The following is a 13,378-nucleotide window of genomic DNA, read 5'->3' as shown; positions in this document are numbered from 1 at the left end:
GATGCCGGAGGTCGATGGGAGAGCAGAGGTGGGGAGCTGTGATGGGGGTCCCGGGGCCCTGTGGGAGCCAGGGGAGCCCCCAACCAGGAGGCAAGGGAGTGCTTCCAAGAGGAGGAGGCAGTGTTGAGGTCGGGCCTGAGGGAAGACGAGTCCAGGCAGCGGGTGAACTGCTCGGGGGAGGGTCCGGCCCGGCCATGGGCACTGACCTGGAGGGCAGTGTGCACCTCTGAAGGGTGTCTTAGTCGGGGAGGGACATGATCTGAGTGTCGGGGCTGCAGGGGGGAGGAGAGGGGAGCCTGGGGTTCCCACCACATGAATGAGAAGGGGAGGCTGCAGGGGGTGGGGCGGGCTGGGGTCAGGTGTGGCCGGGGGCAGCGGAGCGGGGGAGGGCTTGGCGCCGCTGGACAGGGCAGTGAAGATGCCCAGGCCCCTCCCCAGGGCGGGTCTCTGCCTACCAAGGCCAGTGAAGGTCTGGGGAGGGTCGCCGCTTAGCTCAGGTTCGGGCTTGCTGGTTGAAGCATCAGCCGACAGGGTGTTTCCGCAGGACGCAGCTAGAGAGAGGAACCGCGTCCAGGGCTGAGATGTGAAAGGGGTCAGAGAGAGGCTGAGGAAGGGGGCGGGGAGAGAGCTTCCAGAAGCTCGGGCAGGCCGAGCCGGCCGTGCACAGAGGTGAGCACAGAGGTGAGCGCATCAGTGAAACCCCATGTCCACGTAGCCCCGTGCAGGGTCGTAGCCGTGGACAGGGGGCTTGGGCATCGCACCCGCCCCCCACCTGGAGACGCACCCAGGTCAGGGTTGGGGGCTGGGGTGAGGACGGGACACCGCCTTCCTCCCCCGCCCCCTGGAGCTCCCAGACTCGCAGATAATTACGAGGTGGTGCGATAAACGCTACCTGTGCAGGGAGCTGTGGGCAGGCAGGGGACGGCGGCTACAGGCCCCGGGTGTGGCCGGTCTCAGCACATCTGCCCAGCAACTATTTGAAGGATCCGTGCTCTCCAGACAGAAAACGGAGGGCAAGGAAGGAGAGGAGACTCTGGGCCGTCAAGCCTGGGCTTGAACGTGAACCTGGGCCCTGCACATGGGGCCCATGCCCTTGGTCGTCCTGCCAAACCGCCTCTGAGGTTGGGAATTGGACCTGGTCTGCCAGGTGCCACGCGGGCTCTGCAGCCCGAAGCTCCCGGTTGTTAATGAGCCGATTGCCCCGGAGGCCCATGCACCTGGCCTAGCGCCAGTCTCTGTCCTCACACCGAAGGCGGGTGCTGAGGTGGGAAGCCCCTGCAAGGCTGCTGGCGGGTGTCTGGGAACAGCAGGGCCCCGCCCCTGTCTGCAGTTGGCCAGAGCTCCCCTCCCGCCACCAGCGGGCCACACTAGCCCCTGTGCCAAGCCCGGGATCTCCTCCCATCCCTTCGGTGTGGCCTTTGTGGCTCTGAGAGGCAGTGGCCGAGCAGCCATAGGGTGGGGGGCGTCGGACAGTGGGCAGGGTGTTAGGCCAGGCCCACCTGACACGGGTGCGGAAGATGCACCAGGAAGCAGACAGCTGGGTCTGGATGTTGGGAAGAGAATGCAGCGACCCACCATCTCTCTGTCCTGAGAGGTAGTGAGTTCCCTGTCAGGGCAGGTATGCAAGCCAAACTTTCTGGGGTGATGGAGATGGAAGCACAGAGGCCAAACATTTGGGTCTGTGTGACCCTCAAGCTGGTGAAGACGGACTTGTGTTCAGCCAGCTGACCGAGGGCCTCCTTGGTGCGGATCCCAGGATACACAAAATGTCCCCGATGACATCATGCCTCCTGGCTCCCGCAGGTTCCAGAGGCTGGGTCGGGTGCGCCTTGCGTCTGGGCCCCCACCTGGCTCTCTCGCTGCGATGGCATTACAGGATGCTGTTTCTCCTTTTTCGTTTTCTTTCTGGCCACTTCACCCTCCTTGCGGGATCTCAGCTCCCTGGCCGGGGGTTGAACCCCAACCATGAAAGCCCGGGGTCCTGACCACTGAGCCGCCAGGAACTCCCAGGAAGCTGTGTCTCTGCCGGGTGGGGCCCATCTGGGGCACAGGCTCACCTGCACTTCCGCACTTTCGGGGGTTCAGGCCCAGCCACTCCCCAGGGCCTGACAGCCCAGCCGGGGGTGGGTGGGGCGCCCCAGGGGGAAGGAAGTGTTTTCAGGGCCTTCTCTGTTTCTTAGGTTGCTGTCCTGCCAGGTAGCTTTGGGCAAGTCCTTTTTCCTCTTAGGTTGCGGTTTCCTGGGCCAGGAGCATCCTGCTCGCCCGCCCTCCCAGGGCGGTGCTGGGATGGGCCGGGTGCCGCCCCCGCCCCCGCCCCCCGCCCCTGCTCCCCAGGGCCTGAGTCTCTCGTCTGGCCAGGCCCTGCAGGCTCTCCGGGATCTTTAGCAGATGAAAGGCTCTGGGAGGGTGGGGCGGGGCCCGAGGCTGCCTGGGCAGCTGCCCCTGGCTGGAGGCTGGCCACACCCAGGCAGCTCCTCTGGGAGCGAGGACGCAGAGCCCAGCTCTCAGCCCCGCCCTCCGCCCGGCTCCCGGGGTGGCGACGGGATTCGTGGTCGCCCACCAGGGTCTTCATGAGTGAAGCTGAAAGTCACTGAGTTGTGGGCTACACAGCCCACGGAGTTCTCCAGGCCAGACGGGGAGCCTTTCCCTTCTCCAGGGGATCTTCCCAACCCTGGGATCGAACCCAGCTCTCCCCCATTGCAGGCAGATTCTTTCTTTACCAGCTGAGCTATCGGGGAAGCCCTTTAATGAGTGAGCCAGGGTTAATGGGTTACCAGCCCAGTGACACATTCACCAGCTTCCCCGGGCTCTCAAAGTCCAGACGCTCTGGCCTGGCCTTCAAGGTCTGAGCTCAGCACCTTCCTGTTCCAGCTCTGATGCCTCAGGGCTCTGGAAGGGTCAGGAAGGTCAAAGGTCTCTCTTGTGGCCTCCCTGCTCCAGAGATGCCCCCCCCCGGGGCCTGGCCTCTGGGCTCCAGTGGCCCCTCCGCCAGGCTGGCCTCCCCAGTCCAATCCCAGGTGCCAGACACCTCCCTCCGCGACAGCGTGGGGCCCCCCTCAGGGTCCTGGGCTCCCCCTCCACGGCTGACCGCATCACCCCATCTTGGGTCCGACTGGGGGCTCCTGGAGAGAAGAGATGGCAGGGGTCAGAGGGGAGAGCGAGGGGAGGAATGATGGCATGGCTGCAGGCTGCACGCAGCGTGTGGACCTCAGAGGCTCGGGCAGGCTTGCACTGCCAGCCTTGTGGGGGCACGCACCCCACCCCATCCCGTTGGGCAGGGGCATGAGCAGACCGCCCCGTCGTCCATCAACCCGCCTGCTTGCGACCCCAGAAAGTTGGGGGGCTGAGGAAAGACTCCCCGGGTCATGTAACTCCCTTCTGTCCCCGTGACGAGGGTCCTTCGAGTGACAGCCTGTGGGTGCCTGCGGCCCTGGGGCTGGGGGAGAGGGCATCCCGTGGCCACAAGTGGGGGCTGCCCCCCGGATATCCTAAGGGGCCAGGAGAGACCCATTGCCTGACCTGCCCCTGCCCGGAGCCCGGTCCCATTCAGCTCCACAGAGGCCCTCAGAACTCAGGTCCTTTTACCCTGGACTGGAGACCCACTGGGCTGGAAGAGGCTGGCCACTGTCCGGGTCCCACGGCCCCCTGGGGCAGGACCCAGGCTCGCTCCTCCCCCTACCTGGAAGAGTGCCTGTGCCTTTAAAGCCTCCCCCACTCCGGCCCGCGGCGGTGAGGCGGGGGCAGGGGGAGGAGGGGAGGAGCCGCACGAGACTGAGCTCTGTGCCTAGTGCTGGAGCGGACGGAGGACCAGCCTTGCAGCCAGGTGAGCTGGGGCAGGGCGGGGGGTCTGGCTGTGCCCTGGCGCTGTGTGACCCCGAAGCTGCTGCTCACCCTCTCTGAGCTGCTGGGGGGCATGGGAGAGGGCAGCCCAGACCTGGGGCCTTTTCCGGGGCATCTGGAGCGCTGGGTCCCAGCCCCAGCTCTGTTCTGTCCCGGCTGTGCTCTGAACAGGTCGCTCCTCTCTGAGCCTCAGTTTATGCACCTGTGTAATGGGAGTGGGCAGCCCTTCAGGGTGATGGGGGCGGGGCTGGTGCTGCCGGGTCGCGCAGAGGGGTCGCGCAGGGAGGTCGAGCGAGGGGCAGAGCCTGAGGCCTTTGGCCTGACTGGGTCTGGCCTGGGAGCCTCGTTTGTTGTCTGGTAAGTGGTCTGAGGCCCGCTGACCAGGCTTCCCGGCTGACCTGGCCACGGGTGTGGGGTGGGTGGAGGAGGCCGGGGGAGTGGGCTTCTTGGATTGAGAGGGAGGGGGGCCTAGCGTGGAGAAACTGAGGCCTGGAAGGGTGGGGGAGTCTGGGCTCGTGGGGAGGTCGCTGGGGGGTCTGGAGTGGAGGCGGGCGGCGCTGGGGGCTGGGTGCCGTGCCCTCAGACCACATCTGCCCCGCTTGGGCTCTGGGGGGCAGAGGGGCAGGCTGGTGGTGCAGGGGGGTGACTGCGCAGCCCCAGGGGGCGCCCACCCCCTTGTGGTCCTCACAGGCTCCGACAGCCACTTGGACAGGCTTCCAGCCGAGAGTGGGGTCATCGGGTCTCAGGAGAAGGAGCCGTTTCTAATTCTTGACCCTGTTCCACCAGGGTGGGCAGCAGGGGGCACGGACCCCAGCTCCGGTCCGGGTGTGGTGCCAAGCTTCCTGCCCAGGGCTGTGCTCTTGGGCCCGGGGGACGCGGCTCTTCACTGCCCGCCAGGTGGTAAGTGGGGCGCCGGGGTGCCTACCTGCCCGTCCATGTACCTGCGGGCCGAGTCGCCCCTGCCTGAGCCTCGGCTTCCGGCCGGCCTCTGAACGGCTCTGGGGCTCAGCCCAGTTTCACCCCTCTGATTGGGGCGGGAGGATTAGCAGAGAAACCCCAGGCTGTCGGCACGCCTCATCTCTTCACGCTCTCACTGCGTGTCCTGGAACCTGCTCGCTCAGCCCAGATTCCTCACGGGCGTAAGTGTGTGTGCGTGCGTGTGTGTGTGTGTGCGCACACGTGCATTCATTGGGAGCAGGCGGTGCATGGCAGACTCAGCATCTCTGGACGCGTGAGACTTGCATACTCCTGGGGGCAGGGAGCTCACCACCTTCTATGCCTAGCACAGGAGCCCTAGGGTCTGGCGGGGACCTCCAGCCCAGACCCCCTGCCCCCAGACCCCCCCTGGAGTGGAGGTGGGGGGCCATCCGGGACGGAGTATGACACACTCGACGTGGGAGGATGGGCTTTATTGTTCCGAACGTCTTGCCTCTGTTGACTCGGCCTGTGGGACGCCGTCACACCCGTCCTTCCTGAGACCCTGCAGCCGCTGCTCGGCTTCTCCTGGGCCCCATGGCAGGCCCTCCAGCCGGTCCCAGCCCAGGGTCTTCCTGCTGGGGTCACCTGTAGGGTCTGGGTCCTTCTCTGTCCATTCAGGCCTTTTTCTGACCTCCCTGCTACCCCAGGCAGGAAGGAAACCATTGAGCAAGCTCGGGCAGGTGGGGCAGAGCCCTGTGGCTTCCCACCGCAGAAGCCTCCCTGCCAGTGGTGTGGTCACGCAGCCGCTCAGGCAGGACCAAGTGCCCTGGTGTTGCTGGCCGGCGTCCAGCCCTTGGGGACGGGTCTTGAGCCTCAGTCCCTGGGTCCTGCCTCGTCCCATCTTCTCAGTCACCCTGGTCTTCAGGGGACAGGATGACATCCAGGGAAAGAGAGGTCGGGGCACCCCCAGCCTGGGGTCGTGGTGGAGAGCTCTTGGGGCAGCCCCAGCTTGGGGTTGTGGTGGAGAGCTCGCAGGAGTGGGGAGCTCGCGGGGGTGGGGAGCTCAAGGGAGTGGAGAGCTCCCAGGAGTGGGGAGCTCGCGGGGGTGGGGAGCTCAAGGGAGGGGAGAGCTCACGGGGGTGGGGAGCTCGCGGGGGTGGGGAGCTCAAGGGAGTGGAGAGCTCGAGGTCCCACGTGGAGCCCGCCCAAGGGCAGTGGTGTGTTTCAGCTGTGAGGCCCCAGGGGCGGCAGTGTCTGCTCCGCCTCTGCGTCTCCTTCCATCAGCTGTCGTGGCCTTGTGGGCTTTCTGCAGATTAGATAGTGCAGGTGTGGGGCTGGAGGCTTCGGGGCAGCCTAGATACAGCGAGCTGGGCACCAGGAGAGGAAGGCCTGACTTGGGAAGCGGCTGATCCTTGCCCTTGGCAGATGAAGGCCAAGGCGAGGTGGGGCAATGTCCAAGTCCCCCGGGGCGAATCTGGAGCTGCTCCTGACTCCACTCCCTCATGTCCGGGACACACAGCCCCTTGGGGCAGGTACGGGGTGGCCAGGTGTGTGTGCCCTGCTGGTCTCTGTGGCCTTGGACCCGCTCTGGCCCTCTCTGGACCCTGCCTTTCCAGGCTGGGCAGCTGGTTCCTCGGGCCTGGAACGCTACCATTATTGGACAGATGGTGGAAGCTTCTAGGCGTGAAGCAGAAGGGAGGTGGTGCCACCCCGGCCCTGCTGCAACGGCCTCAGGAACCATCTCTGGGCCTGGCGTTCAGACACTCTGAGCCAGGACAGGGCGGGCCGGCGGGAGACCCACCCTGGGGCTCGCGGAGAGGCTCACAGACACCATCCTCTGGGACAAGGATTGCCTTGCCTCTGTCAAGCTCCGCTTCTTCCCCATTGGAGCCACACCCCTCACCTGCTGCCACCACCCAGGGGTCACCGCTGACAGCACCTGCCACCTCCAGGGCCCTCCCAGGGCTGCGTGAACTTTGGCCGCCTGGTGATGGGCGGAGTCCCCGGGCTGCCATGACAGGTCGGGACCAGACCAGACACAGCCTCTGGCCGCCCTCCCTGCCATGTGCTGTCTTTGGGGATTGCCCACTCTCCACAGGGATTCAAAGTGCCCCATCATAGTCTGAGCGCGGCTTGGGAAAGCATCTCCAGACACAGAGTATTTCAGAAAGGAGTGAGGTTTTTGAGAATAAACAGCAGAGATAGTGGAAATGTTAGCTGCCACTCCTTGTGACCCCATGGACTGTGGCCCGCCAGGCTCCTCTGTCCATGGGGATTCTCCAGGCAAGAACACTGGCGTGGGTTGCCATGCCTTCCTCCAGGGGATCTTTCCGAGCCAGGGGCTGGACTTGGGTCTCCTGCACTGCCCTAGTGAGAGTGCCGGGAGCACAGCGGGCCTGGTCACGGGTGGCCTCAGCCTGCAGCGGCGTGGAGCCGGACCTGGGCTCCCAAGCAGAGGCTGGGCCCATTCGCAGTGCTGAGACCACCAGGTCCCAGCCGCTAGACCAGCGGTCAGCAACAAGAGCGCTGGCCCTTCAGCGTTGCTGGAAAGAATTTCCACCAAGACGGAAAGCAGTGAGGCACGGAAAGCGGTTACTAGGCAGAGAGCACAGTGCGTGTGGACAGGCGCGCAGCGGACTCGGAGGGAGAGACCCGGGCCACGTCCATGTGGCAGTTCAGATCACTTTATGGGGCGTTTCTCTCCGTTCCCCTCTAGCCAGTCCTTGTGATTTGCCTGCTTCACGTGTTTGGTGTTATCTCAGGACCCTGCCGTGTGTGCGCATGAGTCTCCCGGCCAAAAGGGATTCTACTGAGGAGGGCTGTGGGTAGAGCACCCCTTGACATGACTCCCCGTCGGCCTCCAAGGAGCCTCTTCTGTGCATGTGTGGTCAGGGACAAGAACTCTGCGATCCATGCAGGGCCCAGCCTCCTCCCTTACTTGTCCTGCTATTCTTATCTTGGAGTTTCGGTTGAAAGACTGAAACTCTGATGGCTTTATCCTGGTGGGGGGAGGGGGCATCTGACCTGACAGTCCACTGAGAACTGATGCTTTCCATGGGTGAGTAGAAAATTTTTATAGCCTTAAGACAAAGAAAATTCCTGCGGGAAGGGTGGCATTAGGTGATTGGTTAGGGCGCTATAGGGTGAGAACTGGGTGGGCATTTTTGCATCACTGGGGGTCAGGAAGCTGGCTGGTAAGGGTCAGGGAGGCTTTCGACAATGGTCCCAGTGGGGCTCAGTCCGTCCCGGAGACGACCTTCATTCTGGGCTCTGGGGCTGGGGCCTTGGGATAGGACTCCACGCCCCCGGGAGGGCCTCTGGCCCCCTGTGCCCTCCATGAGACTAGGTGAGGGTTCCTCAGCCCCTCTGCTCCTCCTGGGGGAGCCCACCTGATCACGGGTGGCCTTGGCCTGCAGCGGCGTGGAGCAGGACCCACCCCGGCTCCCAGCCCCCAGCTCCCTGCCCAGCTCTGGGCCCCCTGAGGAGCTCTGCAGGGCCCGCGGGCATGGCTCCGGGTGGCTCTTGGGGTGGGGGGCCCGGCCTGTGCCTGGAGGGACTTTCCCAGGCAGACAAGTTGGCCTCTTCCTCCCCGGCCAGTGCCCCAGCCCGCCGCCATCTTTTGGGAAGCAGTGGGGGTATCGTGCGGCCCCCGTGGCCCCCTAGGCCTCGGGTAAGCCGACCAGGGTCAGGAGGAGCCCAGCTGCTGCTGGAGGCCCAGCACCCTTTCTCTGGCCTCAGTTTCCCCTCCTGACACGGATTTGGGTGAGAGCCAGCCTGGTGGCGGGGACAGGGCTTGGATGTGGTTTTGGCCAGTCCAAAAATGTGGGGGGCGGGGATGGGAGACCAAAGCCAGCCCCTCAGCAGGGTGTCTTCCTCCCGGCTTCCTGTGGGGGCTGGGCCAGGCCTCACGCCCAGGGAGAGGGCGCTGGTCACTGCAGCCCACCGCTTCCCCATTCCCCGGAAGGCTGAGCCTCACAGGTACCCCCTGGCCCTGTGGGGAGCCCCCTTGGGCCCTTGGCAGAAAGCTGGACAGAGGGGAGGCCAGAGTGCGGACCTCAGGGGCCCTTGGCTGGCTTCTCCCCGGGGCCTGGGTGGGGAGAGGACGCAGAGTAGGACCAGGGTCTCAGCTGAGGGTCCCAAGCCCAGGAGAAATGCCCAGCATGTCCTCGAGGTGCCCAGCGTGAACAGGCCTGGGGCCCAGGACATGCCCTGTGGGCTCTCCCGCCCTGCGGAGGGTGGAGGGCAGAGGGCACAGAACCATCCCAGGGCAGGTCCCTCTGAGTAGGGATAGGGCGAGGCAGAGGAGTCCCGGCCCGGGGTTTTCAGGCAGAACATCGCCCTTCGTGGGGGAACTGAGTTTGGGAGAGGGGGCCTTCCCCCTCTGACCCGTTGGGTCACACAGCCCTCACCTGCTGTCCTTGCCACTGGGGCCCCATGGTTAAAGGCTGTCCCTGTCCAGCCTGGCAGGAAGTCTCCAGAGAAGCCCACGGTGTCAGGATGAGGTGAGGATGACCGGCTGCCCTCCTGCCCACGGGCCTCTGGCATCCCCCCAGCGAAGCCAGTACTTAGCTAACGCTTGACACCTGGCTCAAGGGCACAGCATCTGCCTGCTGTGCAGGAGCGCAGGGCTCACCCCTGGGTGCGGAAGGCCCCCGGGAGGAGGAAAATGGCAACCCGCTCCAAAGCATCCTCGCCTGGAGAAACCCATGGACAGAGGAGCCTGGCGGGCTGCAGTCTGTGGGGTCGCAGAGAGTCAGACACGGCTGGGCAGTTTACACGTTCACACTTTCCAACCCACTTCATCTCTCATTGCACTGGACAGACGGCCAGTGACTTTCCCAAGACTGCACGCAGGTCAAATGCAGGCTGGCCCTCACCCGTGGGTCACATGCCAGCTCCCTGTGACTGACACACAGACACACAGACACACACCCACCCACCCCATGCCTGGGAGATCCACAGACGCACACGGACACACACACACACCCTCCCCATGCCTGGGAGAAAGGCCCTGGGGGTGGAATTCACACCAACCTGGGAGCGGCTGACAGCTTCCTCTTGGAGACACAGAGACTCCTCACAGAGCCCCCCGAGCTTCAGAGATACCCTCTCCGTTTGCAGGACAAGCAGGCTGCGTGCTCTGGAAGCCTCCCTGGAGCAGGTTCTGTAGTCACGGGCTCCCGCGGAGCGTGAAGGAGGCCCCAGCTATTTCTGCAGCCGGTCCATCCCACACGGTCTCTGTGGCCCCCTCCCTGGGAGGCTCGGGCCGCCCACCCGCTGAGGAAGGTAGGCTCCTGCCCCGCGGCAGTCGGGAGACATGGGTGCCCCCCTCTGGCTTTGAACGCACCGGAAGCTGGGCCCCACACTGTGCGGCCGGTCACCTGGGGCCCCAAGGACAGTGTCGGGAAGGAGTCAGGCCAGGCCTGTCCCTCCTAGGGTGACCTGAAGGCCACTGTGAGGGCTCGACCACCATAAGGGGCCAGGCAGGCCCGGGAGGCTCCCCTCCCTGGAAGGGTCCCTGCCAGAGGGGGGCCCGAGGCTAAACAGGAGGATTTAGGGGGCAGAGGTGGGTCAGGAGCTGCTGAGAGAGGGCATGGCCCGAGCAAAGACGGGAAGGAGGCCTGGCATGTCCTGAGGCCGGACTGCGTGCCGTGCCCTGGGGGCCGAGGCTGTGCCCCGGGGTCCGGTCGGCAGTCGGTCCCCTGACCTGCCGCCCCCGCGCCTGGCACCTGCAGAGCATGAAGAAGCGGTCCATTCTGCTGGCTTTGGCGGCCGTGGTCTTGGTCCTCCTCCTCATCGGGCTCTGCATCTGGCTGCCCGAGGCCTCCAAGCAGCATAGCCACGTGTACCCCAGGGCTGCCGTGGCCGCGGACGCCAAGCGCTGCTCAGAGATCGGCAGGTGAGTGGGGCCCCGGGCCCGGGGGACCGCCCCCATCAGTGCCCTGGGGCATCACCCTCGCCCCTCTGAGGCTCCACCCTCGCCCCTCTGGGGCTCAATCCCCAGCCGCGTGGGCCCTGGTCATCGGGCTGCCTGAGCGAGCCGTGTTCGAGCACACAGGGCTGCCCCTCCCATCCGTGGGCCTTCCGGGCAGCCTCCGGTCAGGGGCGAAGGGGACCCTGGAGCCGAGGGCAGGGTGTGGGGGTCTCCCAGTGACCGGCTGGACCCCTTTCTCAGTTCAAGGCTGTCTGCCTCTTCAGAGAAACCCTGCTGTCTAACGCTCCTTTGTAGGCCCACAGCTCACGTATACAGAAGTCAGGCCTCACATGGGAAAAAGATGTTAATAATAAAAAAAGGAACAGGTTTTCATTCTTTTCCAATTATCAAAGCCATGTTCATCTGTTGGCGTGAAAAGCCTGTTGGTTTTCAAATACAGCAAATTTTTTGCGTTAAAAAATAAAACCTGTGGGCTCCTCTCGGTCCACCCTGGGGCGGGGTGGCCCCTCCGAGCCGCTCACCCCCGCCCGTGCCACCGGCAGGGATACGCTGCTAGACGGCGGCTCGGCGGTGGACGCAGCCATCGCGGCCCTGCTGTGCATGGGGCTCCTGAATGCCCACAGCATGGGCATCGGGGGCGGCCTGTTCCTCACCATCTACAACAGCACCACGCGTGAGTGCCCTGTGGGGTGGGCTCCAGGGACGGGGAGGGGCCGGGGGCCATGCAGCCCGCCCACCCGCCCGGTCCTTCCAGGGAAGGCTGAGGTCATCAACGCCCGCGAGGTGGCCCCGCGGCTGGCCTCCGCCGGCATGTTCAACAGCTCGGAGCAGTCGGAGGAAGGTGAGAGCGGGCTCAGGGCGGATGCGGGGCCAGGACGAGCTGTCTGCGGCTGGGGTGGCCCTCCCATCCCTTCCAGGGCCCACAGCACCCCCACCGTGGGGGATCAAGCCCGTTATCACAGAGTGAAGGGCGTTTCTGCTCAGGCCCCTCCTGGGCCACAGGGAGCTAGAGAAGCGGAACGCCCCCTGTTGCAGCAGCGCGTATGGGTCAGGCCAGGGCCCTGCTCAGTCCTTCGCACCCACGGCGAGCCCCTTCAGCCCTCCCTGCACACTTGGCGGGGGAGCTCGGTGCGGATTCCCATTGTACAGCTGGGGACGCGGAGGCCCACCCAGAGAGGCCATGTAGACCGACCGAGGCCACACACAGCGTCCCAGGTGGCTCAGTGGTAAAGAATCTGCCCGCAGTGTGGGAGACCCAGGTTCAATCCCTGGGTTGGGAAGACCCCCTGGAGAAGGGCATGGCAACCCACTCCAGTATTCTTGCCTGGAGAATCCCAGGGACAGAAGGGCCTGGGGGGCTACAGACTACGGGGTCACAGAGTCAGACACAACTGAGCGTGTGCACACACACCCACAGTCACCCACACCCACACAGTCACCCACACCCACACACACACAATCACCCAGCTGGATGGTGGGAAAGCTGAGTTTGAACGCACCTGTTGTGTTTTTAAAGAGCATCCAAGTCACTCATTGTTCACCTGTGGGGTTAGCTGTCTAGATTACAGGGCGGAGTGTCTTTACTAACCTGCCCTTCAGCTCCAGGGTTCGCCCTGCAAGGACCCCGGCGGACTGCAAGACAAGGCTGGAGGGAGGAGGGATGGAGATTAAAGGCCCTGTGGGTCTGACCGCCTCCTGCAGGCTCTGCCCCTGGGGGACTGAGAGGGCTCCGGAGTGGCCCTTTTGGAATTCTCTTTCTCTCCAAGACACAGTCTGTGAATTTTCACCCGCTGGGAAGCTCACCAGGTGTAGTGATGAAGGCATTCAGGGTATGAGACTGCAAGAGCCTTACAGACTGGGCATTTTGCATTCTTGAGACTCATGCGTTTGACTCGGGCTTGTCGGGCATTGGGGCTGTGCCCCAGCCAGTAGAAAGAAAGGCCACATAGCAGGTGAAGGGCACCGCCCAGGAGGAGCAGAGGGGAGATGGCACGGGTGTGCCCAGCGCCACTGAGCGGCCTGGAGGGCGGACGCAGGCAGGGTGAGAGGGCACGTGGGCTTACCGGGTGCAAAGACCCGGAGGCTGGGGCTGGGGTGGGGGGTGGGCATCTGGGGGGAGCAGGAGGACGCAGGGTCAGGTTGGACCCCGTGGTGGGTCATTGTGAAGACCCGGCCTTGTGTCTGAAGGAGGGACGGGTGTTCCCTGCATCGGAGGGCACTGGGGGGATCTGGCTCTTTTCCCTCAGGCTGCCAGTCAGGTGGCCCGTCGGGAAGTCCCGCGATGGGCAGGGATGCTGAGGGCTGGTGCCCAGCACACTCGGAGGACGGAGCCGTGGGTCTGCTGAGGGGTCTGCTGTGACACACATCCGGGGGTCCTGGGGAGGACAGATGGCCCTCATGGAGGCCAGCAAGGCTCCCAGTGAGTCCCCCTTGAGATGCCTTTTTTGACCCTCAGATCTGGCCATCGGGGAGCAGCCTCAAGAGTTCAGCCTGGGGGCTGTCAGCACGTAATGGGGCTCAGTGGTAAAGAATCCGCCTGCCAAGGCCGGAGGTGCGAGAGACCTGGGTTCAATCCCGGGGTCGGGATTGAAGATCCCTTGGAGGAGAAAATGGCAACCCTCTCCCATGTTCTTGCCTGGAGATTCCCACGGACGGAGAAGCCTGGCAGCGGGCTGCAGTCCGTGG

General features: G+C 64.7%; 1 protein-coding gene across 1 annotated transcript in view; it reads left to right on the top strand.

Moving 5' to 3' along the window:
* Nucleotides 1–2,881: 2,881 nt before the first annotated feature.
* The window catches only part of GGT1 (gamma-glutamyltransferase 1), a 17,300-nt gene continuing 6,803 nt past the window's right edge, over nt 2,882–13,378 (top strand). Inside the window, exons 1-6 of the mRNA XM_018045029.1 lie at nt 2,882–3,823; nt 4,627–4,740; nt 9,880–10,044; nt 10,494–10,657; nt 11,236–11,366; nt 11,448–11,534. Of these exons, the coding sequence (XP_017900518.1) occupies nt 10,497–10,657; nt 11,236–11,366; nt 11,448–11,534 (379 nt within the window). The 5' untranslated portion in view covers nt 2,882–3,823; nt 4,627–4,740; nt 9,880–10,044; nt 10,494–10,496. The remainder of the gene's footprint in view (nt 3,824–4,626; nt 4,741–9,879; nt 10,045–10,493; nt 10,658–11,235; nt 11,367–11,447; nt 11,535–13,378) is intronic.

This window comes from Capra hircus, unplaced genomic scaffold, assembly GCF_001704415.2.
Source record: "Capra hircus breed San Clemente unplaced genomic scaffold, ASM170441v1, whole genome shotgun sequence".
Lineage (NCBI taxonomy): Eukaryota > Metazoa > Chordata > Mammalia > Artiodactyla > Bovidae > Capra > Capra hircus.
This window is presented reverse-complemented; position numbering and strand designations above follow the sequence as displayed.